This window comes from Orycteropus afer, unplaced genomic scaffold (assembly GCF_000298275.1).
Source record: "Orycteropus afer afer isolate SDZICR_OR568_19922 unplaced genomic scaffold, OryAfe1.0 scaffold00283, whole genome shotgun sequence".
Lineage (NCBI taxonomy): Eukaryota > Metazoa > Chordata > Mammalia > Tubulidentata > Orycteropodidae > Orycteropus > Orycteropus afer.
Genome location: NW_006921870.1, coordinates 1,900,037 through 1,918,759, shown reverse-complemented (window position 1 = coordinate 1,918,759; position 18,723 = coordinate 1,900,037). Strand labels below are relative to the sequence as shown.

Sequence of the window (18,723 nt, the reverse complement as noted above, 5' to 3'; positions counted from 1 at the left end):
GGATTGTGGGGCTGGCGCGGGATCGGGCCGTGTTTCGTTCTGCTGTGCATGGGGTCGCTATGAGTCGGAAACGACTCGACGGCACTTAACAACAACAACAACAACGTTTAAGGAATATGATGTTCTAGTCCACATTTTTCCTTCTTCTATCAGGGTCCATTTATTGTAACACTTATCAGATGCATGCCTGCTCCTGACCACACAGTACACCCTGAGCCCAACCAAATGCCTCTTGGTGGGTCCAGGGGCTCATGGGATCACAGTGGGGAGCGGGAATGAGTCTCTAATCAGTGCTCACAAGAGCCCAACCATCAAGGTTCACTATGACGCTATGCAACCTAGCCTCACTCCCTCAAAGGGCAGTTGGCAATGTGTAGAGATATTTTTTGACGGTTATAAATAGAGGTGTGGGGGAGATGCTACTGGCACCTAATGGGTAGGGACAGGGGATGTTACTAAATATCCTGCAATGCACAGGATGGTCCCACAACAGAATATACCATAGTGTCAATGGTACCAAGGTTGGGAAACCCTGCTGCAGACCTCCCCTGCAGCCAGTTTTCTGTCTGTTTGCTCTTCTTCACCCTTCCATTTCCATGGCCAATGCACACCTACCTCCTCTTGGAAGTCTCCTCTAGTTGTTTAGTTCAAATGCCAATTACAGAACCTAAAATTTTCCTGAGCTTTGCAAAACTCCTTTTAGAGCTGATTTCTCACTTGATCCTTAAAATAACCAAGTGAGGTGGGAGTTATCATCCCCATGTTAGAGAAGAGGAAGGAGAGTGAGACAGCGAAGGGAAGGCGCTCATGAAAGGGGCTCAGCTGCAGGTTCATCCTCTTCCTCACCATGGCATGGCAGCAGAGAGGGAGGAGGACAGCAGAGCAGAGAGACTAAGTGCACAGGCATCTGAACCCTGTGGCTTGGTACAACCCAGGCTCTCCTAACTCCCTTGAGCCTTAGTTTTCCCATCTTTAAAGCTGGAACGAGACAAATCCTACTTTGTATGATTTTTCACTTTGAATGAGGATTGCATGAGATCAATTTAAAGAACGCTGCCCATCATGAGCAAGCACTCAAGTAGGGAATGTAGCCATCATTAGCACTACTCACAGATATTTCCAGTTCTCTACCAGGCCAAGGCCCAGCAAGAAGGGCTCTACTTCTCTGACCTGTGGGGTTAGTAGTGACCGTGTCACTTGCTATGGCCAGATGAATGAAGTACATGACTTGTGACAACTCTGGTGGAAGCTTTAAAGGCCATATCACAATCTGCTAGGCTCACTTTCTCTACAATGGCAACTGGCCTCATTCAAGATGGTGGCTGCTCCACAGTTTAAGTGTCAGACTGAAGACAACAGTGGCCATGCAGTATGAGCTAGAAATGAACTTCTTTGGTGTTAAGTTTCTCAGTCAAGCCTAGCCTGTTCTAGCCACCAAACCCTCTCACGTCCACCACAGAAACTCTTCCCTTATTACGTCTAGCTCTCTTGCCCCCACCATGGTGCCAAACACCCAAAGAATATTTGATTAAAATGTTGCAAATTTAACAATAGGTCTCTCCTCATCCAGAGCAAAGAAGAATGAAGAAATCAAAAGACACATGGAAACGATTAGTCCAAGCAACTGGTACACATGTAATCCTCAGCCTATATGACTATGAAACCAGAAGAACTAGATGGTGCCTGGCTACTACTGCCAACTACTCGGAAGGGGATCTATGTAGGAGATCCAAGATAGAATGGGAGAACAATGTGGAACTCAAAATCATTCAAAAAAAAAAAGGGGGGGACCAAGTTTGCTGGACTGATCAAGCCTGGTAGAACCACTGAGACTATGACCACTAGTGGCCCTTCAGGTCTGGAACTGAACTCACTCCTGTGGCTTCCACTCAAATAAAAGACAGGCATATGAGCTGAACATTACATTAGGTAGATATACTCCTTGAAGAGATCAATCATGGGAGAACAGAAGGGCTGTGTATGTATAGGGAGACAGTTTGGGGGGCAGGAGTGCATGGGAGGGAAGGACATGGAGAAGAGGTAACTATGGGGAGGAAGTGGGAAAAGAGCTGTTGCATTGTGGGAAACTGCAGTCAATATTATGACAAACAAAGTATATGTGAACTGCTGTATGGAAGATGAATTTGCTCTGTAAACCTTCACCCAAATCACAATAAAAATTAAACAAAAACAACAAAAAAGTATACAAATTCTAAATGCATGTCATCCTAACAAGTTGGCATAATCACCTGGGGAGACAAAGGCTTTTATAATTATTGTTGACATGAGTTGGGAAGATGTGACTATGGAGCAGGGACTACAAGGGACATACTCCAGATGCATACTCCTTCCTAGATGCAATCCTGGGTGGAAAACCAATGTTCTTTCCTTCCCCTGCACCTCCAGAAAAGGGCACTTAACATTGCAAATAAGCAAGCTCACAAGCCTCCAGTGGCCATCTGTGGCAACAACAGTATCCTCATTTTACAAACAGGGAGACTGAGGCTCAGAGAAGTTAGCAGTTTGTACAAAATCACCCAAGTTTAGGGGAGAAGCTCAGGTGGTCTGATTTGAAGGCTCACAGACCCCTGGCACTGTGCATCCCTTCCTGGTACCATAGGCAGGTGCAGCTCCATCCAAACCCAGTCTAATCTGTTTCCTGACCTGAAGATGCTCAGTGACAGTGAGCTGAGTGTGGACAGCCTGTTCCAAAGAACTTGGGTCCAGCTGGAGTCTGATTCTACTTTGTCAGAAAACTCTCTGATCAGGTCTTATTGTTCTACTGTCTTACCTCACCAATAATTTACTTTGCAAGCTCTGCTTGGGTGGCCTCTAGATGTGGAGAGGTGTAAAATTAAATTGAAACTGTGCCCAGGATGGATTGCAGGGATATATCTTTTTCAAGGTCCCCTAATGAGACCATAAATTGTTAGGGCCATGCCTGAGCGGTTCACAGCTCCTGACCCTGAGCACTGATGAATTATAAGCCAATTCTGTGTGCAAAGCCCATTATTTCCTGGTGAGTGCTACAACCCACACAAGCCAATTTGGAGCCATGTTCTGCAGCCAGACAACATCTTTCAGTCAAGAGGAGAAAAAAAACCAACCTATTGCCAGTGAGTCAATTCCGACACATAGCAACACTATAGGACTGAGTACAATTGCCACGTAGGGTTTCCAAGGCTGTAAATCTTTCTGGAACCAGACTGCCTCATTTGTATCCCATGGAGCAGCTGGTGGGTTTGAACCTCTGAACTTCTGGTTAGTAGCCAAATATCTTAACCTCTGCATTACCAGAGTTCCTTCGGTCAAGAAAGACAAAACCCAAAACCACATCCACTGCAACTCTGAATCTTAGTGACCCTATAGGTCACAGTAGAACTGTCCCATAGTGTTTTTGAGGATCTAATACTTATAGACGCAGACTGCTACATCTTTCCTCTGTGGAGCAGCCAGTGGGTTCAAACCATAGACCTTTCTGTTAGTAGCAGAGCATTTAATCACTATACCACCAGGGCTCCTTTAAGACAGACAAGTCATGGCTGACAGTCTGACAGTTAGGGGCACCCTGGCCCACAGACATGGCTTGCCTGGTTAGCAGCCAATATTTAAAGACAGGAGAGATGGAAAACACTGTGAAAGTTCCCCAAAAAGTTATACATAGAACTACCACATGACCCAGCAATTCTGCCGCTAGGTAAATACTCAAAAGAATTGAAAGCAGGGACCCAAACAGGTATCTGTATTCCCATGTTCATTGCAGCATTATTTACAATAGCCAGAAGGTGAAAATAACCTGTTTCCATCAATAGATGAACATATAAACAAAATGAATATGCATACAATAGAGTATTACTCTCCATAAAGACAAACTATTTCATGAGGTGGCATATGATCAAGAACCAAGGGTATTAAAGGAAGAAGTCCAAGCTGAACTGAAGGAATTGCGAAAAACAAGTCTCCAGGAATTGATGGGATACCCACTGAGATATTTCAACAAACAGATGCAGTGCTGAGGCACTTACTCGTTTATGCCAAGAAATCTAGAAAATAACTACCTGGCCAACTGACTGGAAGAGATCTGTATTTGTGCCCATTCCAAAGAAAGATGATCCAACAGAAAGTGGAAATTATCAAACAATATCATTACTATCACACACAAAATCTGGCTGAAGATAATTCAAAAACTGTTGCAGCAGTGTATTGATAGAGAACTTCCAGAAATGCAAGCTGGATTCAAAAGAGGACGTGGAACCAACAGATATCATTGCTGATGTCAAATGGATCTTTGTTGAAAGCAAAGAATACCAGAAAGATGTTTATCTGTATTTTATTGACTATGCAAAGTCATTTGACTGTGTGGATCATAACAAATTATGGATAACATTATGAAGAATGGGAATTCCAGAAAACTTAATTATACTCCCAAGGAACCTGTACATAGACCAGGAGGCTGTCATTCAAACAGAACAAAGGGATACTGCATGGTTTAAAATCAGGAAAGGTGTGCATCAGGGTTGTATCCTTTCACTATACTTTTTCAATCTGTATGTTGATCAACTAATCAGAGAAGCTGGACTACATGAAGAAGAAAGTGGCATCAGGATTAGAGGAAGAACTTTTAATAACCTGTGATATGTAGATGACACAGCCTTGCTTGCTGAAAGTAAAGATGACTTGAAGCACTTACTGATGAAGATCAAAGACTATAGTCATCAGTATGGATTACACTTCAACATAAAGAAAACAAAAATCCTCACAACTAGACTGATAAGCAACATCATGATAAATGGAGAAAAGGCTGAAGTTGTCAGGGATTTCATTTTACTTGGATCCACGACCAACACCCATGGAAACAGCAGTCAAAAAATCAGACATTGTATTGCACTGGGACAATCTGCCACAAAAGACTCTTTAAGGGACTTCTGATAAAATGGAGGAATAGGCAGACAAACCACACAGACTTTCCTCAACAAAGAAAAGAGAAACTAATTGACAGAGATACAGAAGATAATCCTGGAGCCCTGAGCTTTGAAAGAAAGTACACAGAAATGGATGAGGCACCAAGTATCTGAATGAAAACAGTGAGTACAGAGACAGTAAGAGCAGTGGACTGTCAGCTGCTCTGATGGGATCAATAGCCTGAATATTTCCAAGTGGTGTTGGGACCTGAGAATTGATTGGCCCTGGTCACCAAGGGCTGCAGGGATGACTGTGCTGGTGGCTTGTAACTAGGAAGGGAAACAGCAAGGAGGGACACCTCTGAGCTGTGGACTTTCTGCTGTCCAGAGGACGCAGTCATTTTGATTGTTTACACGGGCAGCCATTTTGGATATTTAAAGTGACCAAGGGTGCAGCCATTTTGAATGTTTACAAGCGGTGGCCATTTTGGATTTTAAAGTGACAGCATTCTCACATTTGAATTCCAGGGACCTAAGAATAGGTTCTGTTTGCCAAGGATGGCAGGGACATACGAGAGGCTGACAACAGGAAGGGAGACAGGTGGTGAGTGTATAAATGCTGTCAACTAGCTAATAGAAGAGCACAGCACAGTACCCTGCTTATGTAGATAATATACAAACAAAACAAAGAAAATGAAAATTGTGGGCAAGTCACTCCAACGTACAATCACCAATTAAATATAAACACAAAACATCACAATGCCTTGGAACAGAGCATCACACAAAGAAACAAGATAAAGCAGGAGAAACAAGGGACCAGGATACAGAACCAAAGCACATCCCTGAGGAAGACACAGCATTAGAACTCCTTGATAAGGAATTCAAAAGAATTATATTTAGGTATCTTCAATGAATTGAGAGGCAGATCAAGGAAAATACTGACAAAATTGAGGAAAACACAGAGAAAACCCTAGAACAATTTTGAAAGACAATGCAAGAAAAAAATGACAAAATAAATGAAAAATTAGAAATGATATAAAATCTACACAAGAAATCCAGAAGATTAATACTAAATTTTCAGAAATAGATAAGACACTGAATGAGCAAAGGAGTAGAATTCAATCAATGGAAGATAGAATTAGTGAGATTGAAGGCAAATACCTCAACACTTCTTTGGAAAGGAATCAATCAGAAAAAAGATCAAAACAAAATGAAGAAAGCCCTTAAGGTTCATGTGGGATACCATCAACAGGTATGCCTTACATGTAATCGGAATTCCAGAACAGGAAGAGACAAATAAAACCATAGAAAAAATTGTCAAAGATTTTTTGGGAGAGAATTTTCCTGGTATGATGCAAGGTGAGAATATATCCATTCAGGAAGTCCAACAAACACCAAACAGGATAGAACCCAAAAGAAAATCACCAAGACATATCATCTTCAAACTCACCAAAACCAAAGAGAAAGAAAGAATCATGAGAGCAGCATGGGAAAAATCAAAAGTTACCTACAAGAGGCAACCAATAAGGCTAAGTTCGGATTTCATGGCAGAAACCATGCAGGCAAGAAGACAGTGGGATGGTATACATAAAACCCTGAAAGAGAAAAATTTCCAACCAAGAATTATGTACCCAGCAAAATTGTCCCTCAAATATGATGGTGAAATCAGGACATTTCCAGATAAGCAGAAATTAAGGGAATTTGTTAAAACCAGACCAACCTTAGAAGAGATTCTAAAGGGAGTTGTTGGGACAGAGAAGCAACAACAGCAAACAACTGACCATTAACACACATGATGACATAACCCAGAAACCAATCCAGCTATGGAAGTATCCAAAGTAAATAAGCCTACAAGATTGTAAACAGGGAACCAGAGGCATCATTTAACAAATGATGATAACTACAAACCAAAAAGAGGGGAAAAAACTGTAGTTACAGAACTTCTAGATGGTAGGGAAGTCAAGACAACTACAAGGTAGAATGGACTGTTTTAAACTTGGGAAGAAAACTATAAATCACAGGGTAACCTCAAAGAAAAATGATAAATCTTCACATCAAAATAAAAAAGAGGACCAGCACAAATATTTAGCAAATGCTAAAACAACAGCAATGAAGGAATTGATAACAATATTCATAAACAAAACGAGCTCAGCATAGAAAATTATATGGAACAAAGAAATCAACACTATGAAAAAGCATGTAACAAAAATCATAGCAACAAATTCATATTTGTTGATAATTATTGCTATCCAGAACTAAAGAATAATATAGAGTTTGCAAAACACTGCATATAAGGATGAACTTGGAGGACATTATGCTGAGTGAAATAAATCAATCACAGAAGGAAAAATATAGTATTAGTTCATTGCTGTGGAGGGTCAAGGAAAGGTTTATATATGGAGCGAAAATACATGGAGGGAAACCTTCTTTGTTGGTTGCCAGGGGTGGGAGGGGAGGGGAGAGAATACTGAAAAAAAAAAAAAAAATGCATTGACTTGTATCACTTTAGTTTTGTGTGTTTCATTGTACATACATTATATTTTAATAAAATGCATTTAAGAAAAAAAAAAAAAAGACCTCTTTATAGTGTTTAGAAGCAAAGATACTACTTTGAAGACTAAGTTGTGCCTAACCCCAGCCACAGAATTTTCAATTGCCTCATACACATGTGAAAGCTGGACAATGAATAAAGAAGACGAAGAAGAGTTGAATTATGAATTGTGGTCTTCATCTGCATTTTATTGACTATAAAAAGGCATTTGACTTTTTATAATTAGCAAATGCTAAAACGATAGCAATGAAGGAAGTGATAACAATATTCATAAACAAAATGAGCTCAGCATAGAAAATTATATGGAACAAAAAGAAATTGACACTACAAAAAAGCATGTAACAAAAATGATAGAAACAAAGCAAATCATAACAAATTATGGTGTCGGCAAAAGATACTGAAAATACCATGGATGCCCAGAAGAACAAACAAATCTGTCCTGAAAGAAGTACAGTTGGAATGGTTCTTAGAAGCAAGAATGGCTAGATTTTGTCTCACTTCTTTTGGTCATGTTGAGAGGAACTGTTCCCTAGAGAAGGATATCATGCTTGATAGAGTGTGAGCAAAAACAGGGAAGACTCTCGACAACATGGACTGACACAGTGGGTACAACGACGGACTCAAATATAGCAAGGATTATAAGAATGGCACATGACTAGGCAGTGTTTCATTCTGTTGTACATAGGGTTGCTATGAGTAGGAGCTGACTCAATGGCACCTAATAATAACAACATAGGCTACAACATGGATGGACCTTGAAAACATTATGCTGAACCAAATAAGTCAGAAACAAAAGGACACATAATGTATGAGATATCCAGAATAGGCAAATCTATAGAGATAGTAAATAGATAAGTGGTTGCCAGGGGCAGGGAGAGGGGATAATGGGGGAGTTATTGCTTAAGGAGTACTGAGTTTCTGTTTGAGGCAATGAAAAACTTTTGGAAGTAGATAATGGTGAAGGTTGCACAGCATGGTGAATGTAATTAACATGGCAAACTTTTTATTATACAGTGAAATCTGTGAGAATTAAAACTTGAGACTCCCTTGTTTTTCCAGCTCTTGCAAGTTTTCTGCCTTTGGAGAGTACAGTCTTACCTCTTTTCTATTGCTTGTTCTAGTGGAAAATATTTGAGTTTTTCTTCTCGCCCAGGTTTCCACCTTACACATGTTCCAGCTTTTATAGGTTCTGCTGTACATATTTTACCACACAGATGCAAAAAGAAGACAGAGGAGATATGGCCAGATTAATTTTTGTTCTCTTTGAAAATGAGAAGATTTGGCCAACTTGAGAACAACTGGCTGGAGCTGGGCCAAGCAGGCTGCATCTTCTGGGGACATGCTTCCCAGTTCAGCATAACCCACTTGGGCCCCTTTCTTTAGCACTATTTCTTGCTTGCTCTCCAGGTAGTTGAGTAGGCAGGAGGCAGGAGCAGAGGACAGCAGGCACAATGTACTCCATTGTTCATTCACCCATCCATTCATATTTCCTGAGCTCCTCCTGGGGGCCAGGCTCTGTTCTAGATATTCAATGTAGAATAAGACAGTGAATTCCATACTGTGAGACAGATTAGGTGCTGGGGAGCAAGGAGAAGGGAACTGGGATGTCCCACATTGAAAGGAGATAGCATTTGAACAAAGAACTGGGGAGGGGGAGCATTTGGGTGGAGGGAGCAGCGGGGCAAAGACCCCAAGGAGGGCAGATGACAGTGTGTTCACGGAAGGGGAAAAAGTCCAGAAACAGCTAGAATGGGATGACAGGGGGAGGAGGACAGGTCACAGGGGCCTGAATATCAGATAGAGGGGCTTTGACTCTCATTCTGGGTGAATGGGAAGCCTTTGGAAGGCTGTAAGTAGCACTGGTTCCACAAAAACATAATTTCTCCAGTCACACCAAGACAGCACAGCTGGACATGCCTTGGGCTGACCGTATAGTTTGGCTAGGAGAAGAGAAGGTGTTGCAGTGGCCACTGAGAAGGCTCTGACTATGGGGTTGGACAGACAGAGGATCTGCCTTTGTGACTGAGAACATCACTTCACCTCCAAGCCTTAGTGTGCAGCACTCTGAAGTGAGTGCAATATAACCCTTACCTTGGAGATGGTCATAGTGAAGCTGGAACAATGTACAGAGTTTGTTGAAGTTCTAGCATGCAAAACTATTTTGATTATTATGTAGGCAGTGTTGTTGTTGTTGTTATGTGCCATCGAGTCGGCCCCGACTCATAGCGGCCCCTCCTTGGGTTTCCGAGGCAGTATCACTATGGAAGTAGATTGCCCAACCTTCCTTTCGAGGAGTGGCTGGTGGGTTTGAACTGCCAGCCATCTGGTTAGCAGTCAAGTGCCTTAGGCACTATGCTACCAGAGCTCCTATGTAGGCAGTAGGAACAGCAAAGACCTTGGTCTAGTCTCAGGGCCTTTACACTTGCTGTTCTACCTGCTTGCAGCACCCACACCTCAGCTCTTCTCAGCCAGCATCTCACCACATGGGCCCAAAGCTGTCCATGTCCTCCTAAGAGAGGCTTTTCCTAACTTCCCATCAAGTGGCTTCCTCCGGTTATCTATCTTGTCCCTGTTTTACTTCCTTCTCAGCCCTTCCCAACTCTAACACAGTCTTGTGTATTTGTGGACCTCCTGATCTTCTTGTCAGCTCTGTAAGGCAGGTTTCTCCCCACTCTGAATACTGCTGTACTCTCAGAGTCCAGAATGGTGCCTGACACAGAGCAAGTGCTCCATAAATATATAGTGATTGAATGAATGAGGAGAATCCTGCTGTCTGTAGAAGGCACAGCTCCTCAAAAGGAACTGGGGCTTGGGGCCAACTGAAAGGGTATTCCTGAATCTGAACAAAAAGGTCCAGGTGAAAATGTTGTCAAGTCCTCTATGTTCAGTACCCTTGTCTTTGGGGTGCTGAATGCCTGATGGATTATGGGCTGGACTGGCTGGAAGTCCAGAGGCACCAGACCCATGGGTTTCACTTTACATCCCACTGTTAGCAGGGCTCTCAAATGACTTTCTCTCCTTTCACACACTTACCTTTGAAACACAGCCCCATACCTGCTCACATCATGGAGAATGCTGCACTAGCCACCTCTCTTTGGCAGCCCACCTTGGTTCTGACCACATCCCTAACATCCTTGATGTACAGAAGAAAATGAGATCTTTATAAACTACTGAGTGCCAAGCACAGGGAGGCAGTGAAATTCAGTGGAATGTAAAATCCAAGAGGATTCTATTTTCACCTTACATTGCCATGAATGAACAGCTGTGGTTTGGTGAGTCACCTCACCTCTCCAAGTCCTGGATCCCCACCACGGGTATAACATGAGTGAAACCGTCCAGTTGTAGGGCTGGTTGTGCATGTCAGAGGTAAAGGTGGCCTCAGTTCCTAGCTATTGTTACGGACTGAGGTAGCCGAGTCCTCTTCCCAACCAAGTGGTGGCCCTGGCCCACCTGAGAACCTGCCCACACTCACCACCTGCTTGTTCTGCTGCAACAGTGGGCAGGACAGGTCCAGCTGGGGACTTGCGTAGACAGGCATGAGGGTTAGTCTGGATGGTGGGGCACAGATGAACTTTACCACAGCAGGCTCCACCGCAGGGAAGGGGTTGGTGATGCTGAGCTTGTTCCCCACAGAGAGCGCGATGACCTGGGCAGAGTGAAAGGTACAGCCAGACACATCTGAGTGTGAGTCCCTGCTCCCCTTGGAGCTGAGCCATGCTACCCAAGTTCCCTCAGACTCAGTTTTCTCTTCTCTAAAACAGGAATGCTAATGATACATACCTACATCCTAAAAGGGTTACAAAGAACCAATGCCATCAGGTGTGGGAAAGTACTTTCTCAGTGTTTAAGAGAAGTTCAGATGGAAGCCCCAAGTTCCCTCTCTAAATCTTAGTCAGAACCACTGTCCCTGCTTGTCCTAGTTGACACTTTATAGTTTCTTAGGACTAGTCACTACGAAAATCTCCAAGTTGTGTTAGTAAATTCATAAGTTTTGTGATTTTTTTTTAACAAAACAAAACAAAACATTTTATTGTGCTTTAAGGAGCTCTGGTGGTTCAGTGCCTAAGGCATTTGTTTGACTGCTAACCAGAGGGTTGGTGATTCAAACTCACCAGCTACTTTGCAGAAGGAAGATGAGGCAATCTACTTCCAGAAAGATTTACTGCCTTGGAAACCCAATGGGCGTCTCTATAAGTCAGAATTGACTTGATGGCAGTGGGTTCGGTTGTTTTGGTATTGTGCTTTACATGAAAGTTTACACAGCAAATTAGCTTTTTTAATTAATAACTTATATATAAATTTTTTGTGACATTGGTTGCAATCCTGGAATGTGTTAGCGCTCTTCCCACTTCCACCTTGGGTTCCCTGTTTCCCTTCATCTTGTTTCCCTATCCCTCCCTGTCTTCTTATCTTTGCTTTTGGGCAAATATAGCTCTTTTGGTCTCATGTAATTGGTTGTTCTATGGAGCACATTCTTCATGGGTGTTATTGTTTATTTTATAGGCTAGTCTACCATTTGGTTAAGAGGTGGCCTTCAGAAGTGTCTTCAGTTTCACATTAGAAGGGTGACTTAGGGCAATAGTCTTGGGGGTTCCTACAGTGTCTACTAGACTAGTAAGTCTGGTCTTTCTTTGAATTAGAATTTTGTCCTACATGTTTCACCCATCTAATCAGGGCCTTCTACTGTGGTCCTGGTCAGAATGGTCAGTAGTGATAGCTAGGCACCTTCTAGTTCTTCTGGTCTAAGGCTACGTGAGGCTGTGGTTCATGTGGACCAACAGCCCTTTGGACTAATTGCTTCCTTGAGTCTTTGGTTTTCTTCATTCTCCTTTGCTCCAGGCAGGAAGAGATTAATAGCTGTGTCTTAGAAGGCTGCTTACAAGCCTTTAAGACCCCAGATATTACTCACCAAACTGGAATGCAGAACATGATCTTTATGAACTATGCTATGGCAAGTTTGTAGGTTTTTAAGTGAGGAATCAATGATGACTTGGAAACACTCATAAAAGGGAGGTACAGATTGAGAATGTATATATGCTACAGAATGATGGACTGAGATCCATGGGGAATGAGTCAGAAAGGGGTGACTGTAGCAAAGTTTACAAGGGTAGGCTGCAGACCCCAGTCTCTCTGCTTGATTGCTGTCTCTCTAAGAGGAGTTTGATTTGATACTGCAAATCACATCTTGGTGAGCAGCCAAGAGATGCAAGAAAAAGAAGAGAGATTTACATTTGCTTTTAGAGCTGGGACTTCACAAACTGAGTCCCTCATTTTATGAGAATGGCCAGAGAGAGAAGGCTAATGGCCCATCCTGAAGGAGCACCCTCATTGGAGACAATGATGTACTTTCAGTACAACCAAACAGGCTAGTCAAGAAATCCCTCATCCTTGCAGACAATGAGGCAGGACAAGGCAATTTCCTCACTGATCTGGAGGCTTTCCACTTTACTGAGACTTAGTTTGTCTGTCTATGAAATGGGTACAACAAGAATAGTTATCTCCCAGGGTTGTAAGGCACAGCAGAACACTCAGGGAATGGGATTTCCCATCCCTCTCTCTGGACAAACTGGGTCTTGGGTGCCTGCCCTCTTACCTGCTCGCCTAAGGCCTGGCAGGTCACAAGGATCCAATGTTGCTGATAATTCCGAGAGGCAGGGGGGCCAAAAAAAGCAAGACTGATGCTGTCCATGTCCTCAGAGGTGACATTCCGGAAGAATTTAGAAGGCTCGAGGACCCAGGGTCTAGGACCTCCTTCAAACAGCATCTCCTTTGAGGAGCCCAGGGTTACCAAGGCAACGGAGGAGGGATCTACAGCCTGTGAAAGGAAAAGGGAAAATATTCAGTATTCTTCTGGGAGAAGCCAGGGCAGCAATTGGGTTTTGAGATCCGGCAATGTGAGACCTCCTACTTTGTTTTTCTTCTTCAGTAGTGCTTTGCTTATCCGAGGTCTCTTTCCTTTCCATATAAAGTTAGTGATCATTTTTTCCATATCCCTAAAGAATGTTGATGGGATCTGGATTGGGATTGCATTGAATGTATAGATTGCTTTGGGTAGAACTGACATTTTCACAATGTTCAGTCTTCCTATCCATGAGCATGGGATGTTTTTCCATTTATTTAGGTCTCTTATGGTTTCTTGAAGGAGCTTTTTATAGTTTTCTTTGTAGAGGTCTTTTGTGTCTCTACATGAGTGAATCTTAATGACTGCAACATACAGATTACTGCCAGGTCCTGTTTTCTTAAGCCACACTCACCTGGAATCTTGAAGCCCCTGAGTGTACATGCTCAGTGCAAAATGTCCAGTCTCAGACCCTCCGTAGTTCTTGCTAGGATAGGATGGGACTGTGTTGAACCAAAGTATCCCCGTGCCTCCTTTGAGTACTACTTTTATGTATCAATGTGGCTACGTTACAGTGCCCAGTTGTTTGGCCAAATAATCATCTACACTCTGTTATGGAGTAGGTACATGTGATTAAACCAGATGGCCTTAAGTATAGCAGACTACACTCCACAAATTGGTGGGCTTCATCTAATTAGTTCAAGGCTTTAAGAGGAAAAAGGTTGTTTCTCTAGGATATATTCTGCCTCCAGACTATAAACAGGTATTTTTGTAGAACTTTTTCTTCATTCTTCTTGTTGCCTGATCTATGGATTTGGGGGCACAAGCTGCAGAAATCTCCAGCTCATTGCCTGAACTACACATTTTGGACTTGCAAGCCTCCCCCCACCATCATGTGTACCAATTCCTTAACTAAGCCCCCTCCCTATACAGACAGACAGACACACACACACACACATACATACACAAACAGACATATCCATCCCACTGGTTCTGTTTTTCTAGAGAACCCTAAGACATTCATTTACTGTCAGCCTTCTGCTCCTTCCATTTTGGCACAATATATGCAACTTCTGCCTTAGTTTCCCAGCCTGTCACTGTAGTTATTTCCTGAGACTGAGGCCTAACCTGACCACAGGCTACTCAATTGGGCCCCTGACTCTTTACTCGGCTCCTTCCCCTCCTCTCGCCCCACAGGGGCTGATCCTAACCACCAGCTAACAGCCTGCAGTCCTTGTATGCAGACAGATAACCTTGTGGCTGTCTCTCTGGTCCTGGGCCCTGATGTAGTGTCCTGGCCAGCTGTCACTTTGGATATACAGATGGGAATTCCATCTGGGTGAGAGCTTTAAGATGCACATATCTTCAAGGGTGGGGACACAGCAAAGGGGAGGGTGTGCTGAGGTCTGGGGTTCAGGTTCTCTGTGCTAGAGAGTTACACTAAGCCCTATGAGGACCCCCCTGGATTTGACAAAGGTTTTGACTCCCAGCATAACCCCTCCCTGCACACATACATACATGGACACTTGCCAGGAGTGTGAGGACCTTGCTGAATCCATCTATATGTCCAGGGTCTGGAAACATCAAAAGGGCCCTTTTCCTAATGTTTTCAAACCCTGGGCATATAGACACTCAACATACTCAGGGTCTTTTGCTGTGTGTTCCCCTGACCTCTCTCCCTCAGGACAGCTACATGGCCTTTGTTCAGAGAGGCCTTCTCTACAACCCTCATATCTAAACAGAATCTGCTACCTCTCCTTTCCCTGATTCACTGTCCTTGTCACTACCTGCCATCATTTCATGTATGCTAATTCCTCACAACTAGAAGGAAGTTGTCACTTGCTAGTTACGTGACTTTAAGCAAGTTAACCTCTGTAAGCCTCAGTCTCCCATCTAAAAAATGGATACAATGACTCCTGCCTCATGGAGTTATGGTAGGGATAAAAGGGAGTATGGATGAAAGCCCTGAATGCATGCCTAGAACATGCTCAAGAAGTGGCCTCTGTTATCATCAACGCTGTCATCCTTATTTTTCAGATGGAAGCATGAATCCCAGCAAAGTTAAACATGTTCAACCAGCCAGTGGGTCTGGGTCTGTTCTGATGACAAATCCCCTGCTCTTGCCCATGTCTTGTCACTGCCAGTAAAACTGTACTATGGGCAAAGCAGGTCACTATAAATCTTGCTAGAGATTGTCTTCATGACCAGTCTAAAGAGATGTGATTGTGCAAAGGCACCAGTATGTCCTACAATTAACAACCAGAAAGCCAACAGTTATCACCTCCATACGTAATCCCTTTACCCCTCAGGCATAAAAATGTCACAGAGCACTGTGCCAAATAGGCAGGTTAGTTGTCAGCATAGCCAATGAAGGACATTCATAAATTCAACAGGCTCTGTTGAACAAAAAGCACAAACATTCAAATAAGCAAAGACATAGTAAGAGGGCATCATGTACCTCTCTGGGCCTTAGTTTCCTGGTTTGCAAAACAAGAGGATAGGTTGGACCACTTGAAAAGCCCTTGGCCCTGGCAATCTACACATCTAGGAAACAGAGGCTGTACATCTCTTTGCCTCAATGTTGACACTAAGTCTAGGATTAAGAGACAGACCCAGGGAGGGCTGGGACCAAGACCCTGCCCACACCTACTTGGCCCCAAGCCTCTAATATCCATGTGCATGGTCTACAGTGACCACCAGAATCAAGGAGCCAGGTGGTCCCCCAGACTCAGGGGGCTCCCCAAGAGTAAGCTTCTTCAGAGGGACAAGGGTACTCAAGACCTCTGCAGCAGATAAGGGCTAAAGAGAAGTCTGGTAACAGAAACACATGAGACTAAATCACAGTAAAATCTTCATGGGCCAAACAGATGGAGGAGGTTAGGTGTAGGTCAGAGGGGTCAGGGTAAAGCAGTCCCCAGAACATCTGGAGCATGACTTTCTTCTAGGGATGGGTGAAGGGTCCTTAATATGGTACTTTCAAGACATGCCTTCTTATGTTTCTGCCAGCCATGGTGCTCTTACGAGTGGGTCTGCCATTGTCATTCCATGACTTTTACCAGCTGCCTCTGCTACATTAGTATATCCACCTCCTAAACTGGCATTCAAAACCCCAAGAATGCACTGATTCCAGAAGCCTTCCCAGTCATATATTTCACCCCAAGCACACCACACTCCAGTTAATTCTCCACATGCCATGCTTCCTGCCCCCCCGGAACTTGTCATTACCTCTACTATGCCGCTTACAATTGTCTGAGTACCTGCCATCCCCATGGACTAATGGCCTCCCAGGACACTGAAAGATTTTCCCCTAGACCCTGCCTCCCAGGCCTGGGCCTGACACCAACCAAATGCCCAGTGACTATCTGCAGAGTAAAGTGGTGAATGGACCAACAAACATGGGTTGTAGCAATGACTGTTAGTTGCCTTCCCAGGTTCCACACTATCTTTCTTCCTTAGGGAAAGAATCCTCATTTTATTCAGGTAAAATATTTCCAAGCCTCTCTTGCAACTAGGTATGGCCAACAGACTAAGTTCTGGCCAATGAGATGTAGATGGAAATTATTTTTCTAAATGATCTGTGCTGGAGTCAGATCGTTCTTGGGATTTTGAATGCTAGGTTAGGGGTTGGATATTCTCATGTACTGGAAAGCAGCTGGAAAAGGTTAGGGAACTAGCTCACTGAGAGGTAAGCCTTTGTCCCTCCTGTTATTTGGAATGCAGATGTGATGACTGAAACTCCAGCAGTAATTCTGAACCATGAGGCAGGCTTGAGGGTGAAAACACTGAGAATGCATGGAATGACAGAAGCCTGGGTCCCTGATGACTACGGAGCTCCCACACTAGCCCTGTACTGCTTACCGCAGGACCTCTTACAAAAGAGTAATAAATTTCTTCACTGTTTAAGCCATTGTCATTTTGGGTTTTGTTGCTTGCAAATAAACCCGATCTTAGCTGATATCAAAGCAAGAAAGGAAGATGAAAGAAAAACCTCATATCCATTTTTCTCTCTTGTATAATTTGTTTAATCAGTAAGCCACCTTGACTGGTGTGGTGTTTAAGCTTATGTGTCAACTTGGCTGGACTTGGTCAAGTGGCTGGGCAGCTGAATGTAGTATTCCTCATGATGAGACTCCATGTTGTCTCACAATTAACTCCATGGTAGAATCTACTGGAGCAGCTGAGTAGCTGCTTTGGGTACATGGTCTGCTTCCCATATGTAAAAAACAGCTTTGGAAATGGTCTCTAGCTTATGGCACATTTGAACCCTGCATGTAGCCGTGTCATTGTTCAACAGCCTGCCATGTGGTTTGGTAATATCGGAACTGTGCCTTATTACTTGTCAACATTTGGTTTGTCAGCCTCAGTAGCCAGCAGCTGAGTGAAGAAAAGCCTCCAGCTTCAATGGGCCAGGAGCAGGAGGCAGAGTTGAAGCCCAATATTGAGGCGTTTTCACCCAGCCCCTAGAGCCTGGCACTTTGAACTTGGACTTAAAGCCTCCAAACTGTAAGAGAATAAACAATAAACTCCTGTTTCTTCAAGCCATCCCTTTTGTCGTATTCTTGTCACAGTGGTACTAGGTAACCAAAACAACTGGGTACGTGTCTGCCTTATCTTCATCCTTATATTCCAGCTTGGGACAGTGAACTTAGTCATTGGCATCTGCTGCTCCAACCCAATACCCAGACAATTGTGCTATTTGGTCATCTGGAGCAAGCAAAAGGGAAGGGCTCAGAGAACTTCCTCCCCAGGTTCCTGGTGAGTTGCCCCATCTCATGAAAGACAGTAATAGGTAGCTCCAAGAACAAACTACTGCCGACTCTGGGATTTTAATTCTCTTAAACTCTGTTCTCCAACCCCTCGCACCTGCTTCAGTGCCCTGCTCAGTGAGAGGATCCTGACCCAGTTTTAAATTGCCACCCTCTCTTCCTCTGCCCTCTCAATCACCTTCTCACAGTTCAACTTACCCATACCATGGCACAGATATACAAAACATGTTACTTATTTGGTTTGTTTACTCTCTGTCTCTACCTCTTTCTCTGCTAGAATATAAGTATACTAGGTTGAGATTTCTGCCTTTGCACTATTATATCTCAGGGCCTCAAATGGAGACTAACACATAGAAGATCCTCATCAATACTGGCTGAATAAATGGAATAATAGGAAGAAGGCTGGGACTTCTGCACCTGGTAGACATCTTTAAATGCTTGCTATTTTTGGTCTAGTGGTCAGGAGACCTGGGACTCAGTCCAGGCTAGGTAACCCTGGACATTTGCTCACTCATTCACTCTAAAACAGACAACCCTTAATTGGTGTCTGCTCAGTATCAGGTCCTATGCCTACGGTTAAAGATTCAGAGGTAAAGATCCTAACATCACTGGGCTTGTCACCAATGGGCAAGAGTGACAAAACAAAGGGGTGAGAGCTGTCCTAGA

At 43.5% G+C, this 18,723-nt stretch overlaps 1 protein-coding gene across 1 annotated transcript in view; it reads right to left on the bottom strand.

The window, feature by feature from the left end:
* The window catches only part of NUP210 (nucleoporin 210), a 215,141-nt gene that overhangs the window by 55,796 nt on the left and 140,622 nt on the right, over positions 1–18,723 (bottom strand). The window contains exons 15-16 of the mRNA XM_007950623.1: positions 13,046–13,267; positions 10,925–11,098 (exon numbers count right to left, since the gene is read on the bottom strand). Coding sequence (XP_007948814.1) covers positions 10,925–11,098; positions 13,046–13,267 — 396 coding nt within the window. The remainder of the gene's footprint in view (positions 1–10,924; positions 11,099–13,045; positions 13,268–18,723) is intronic.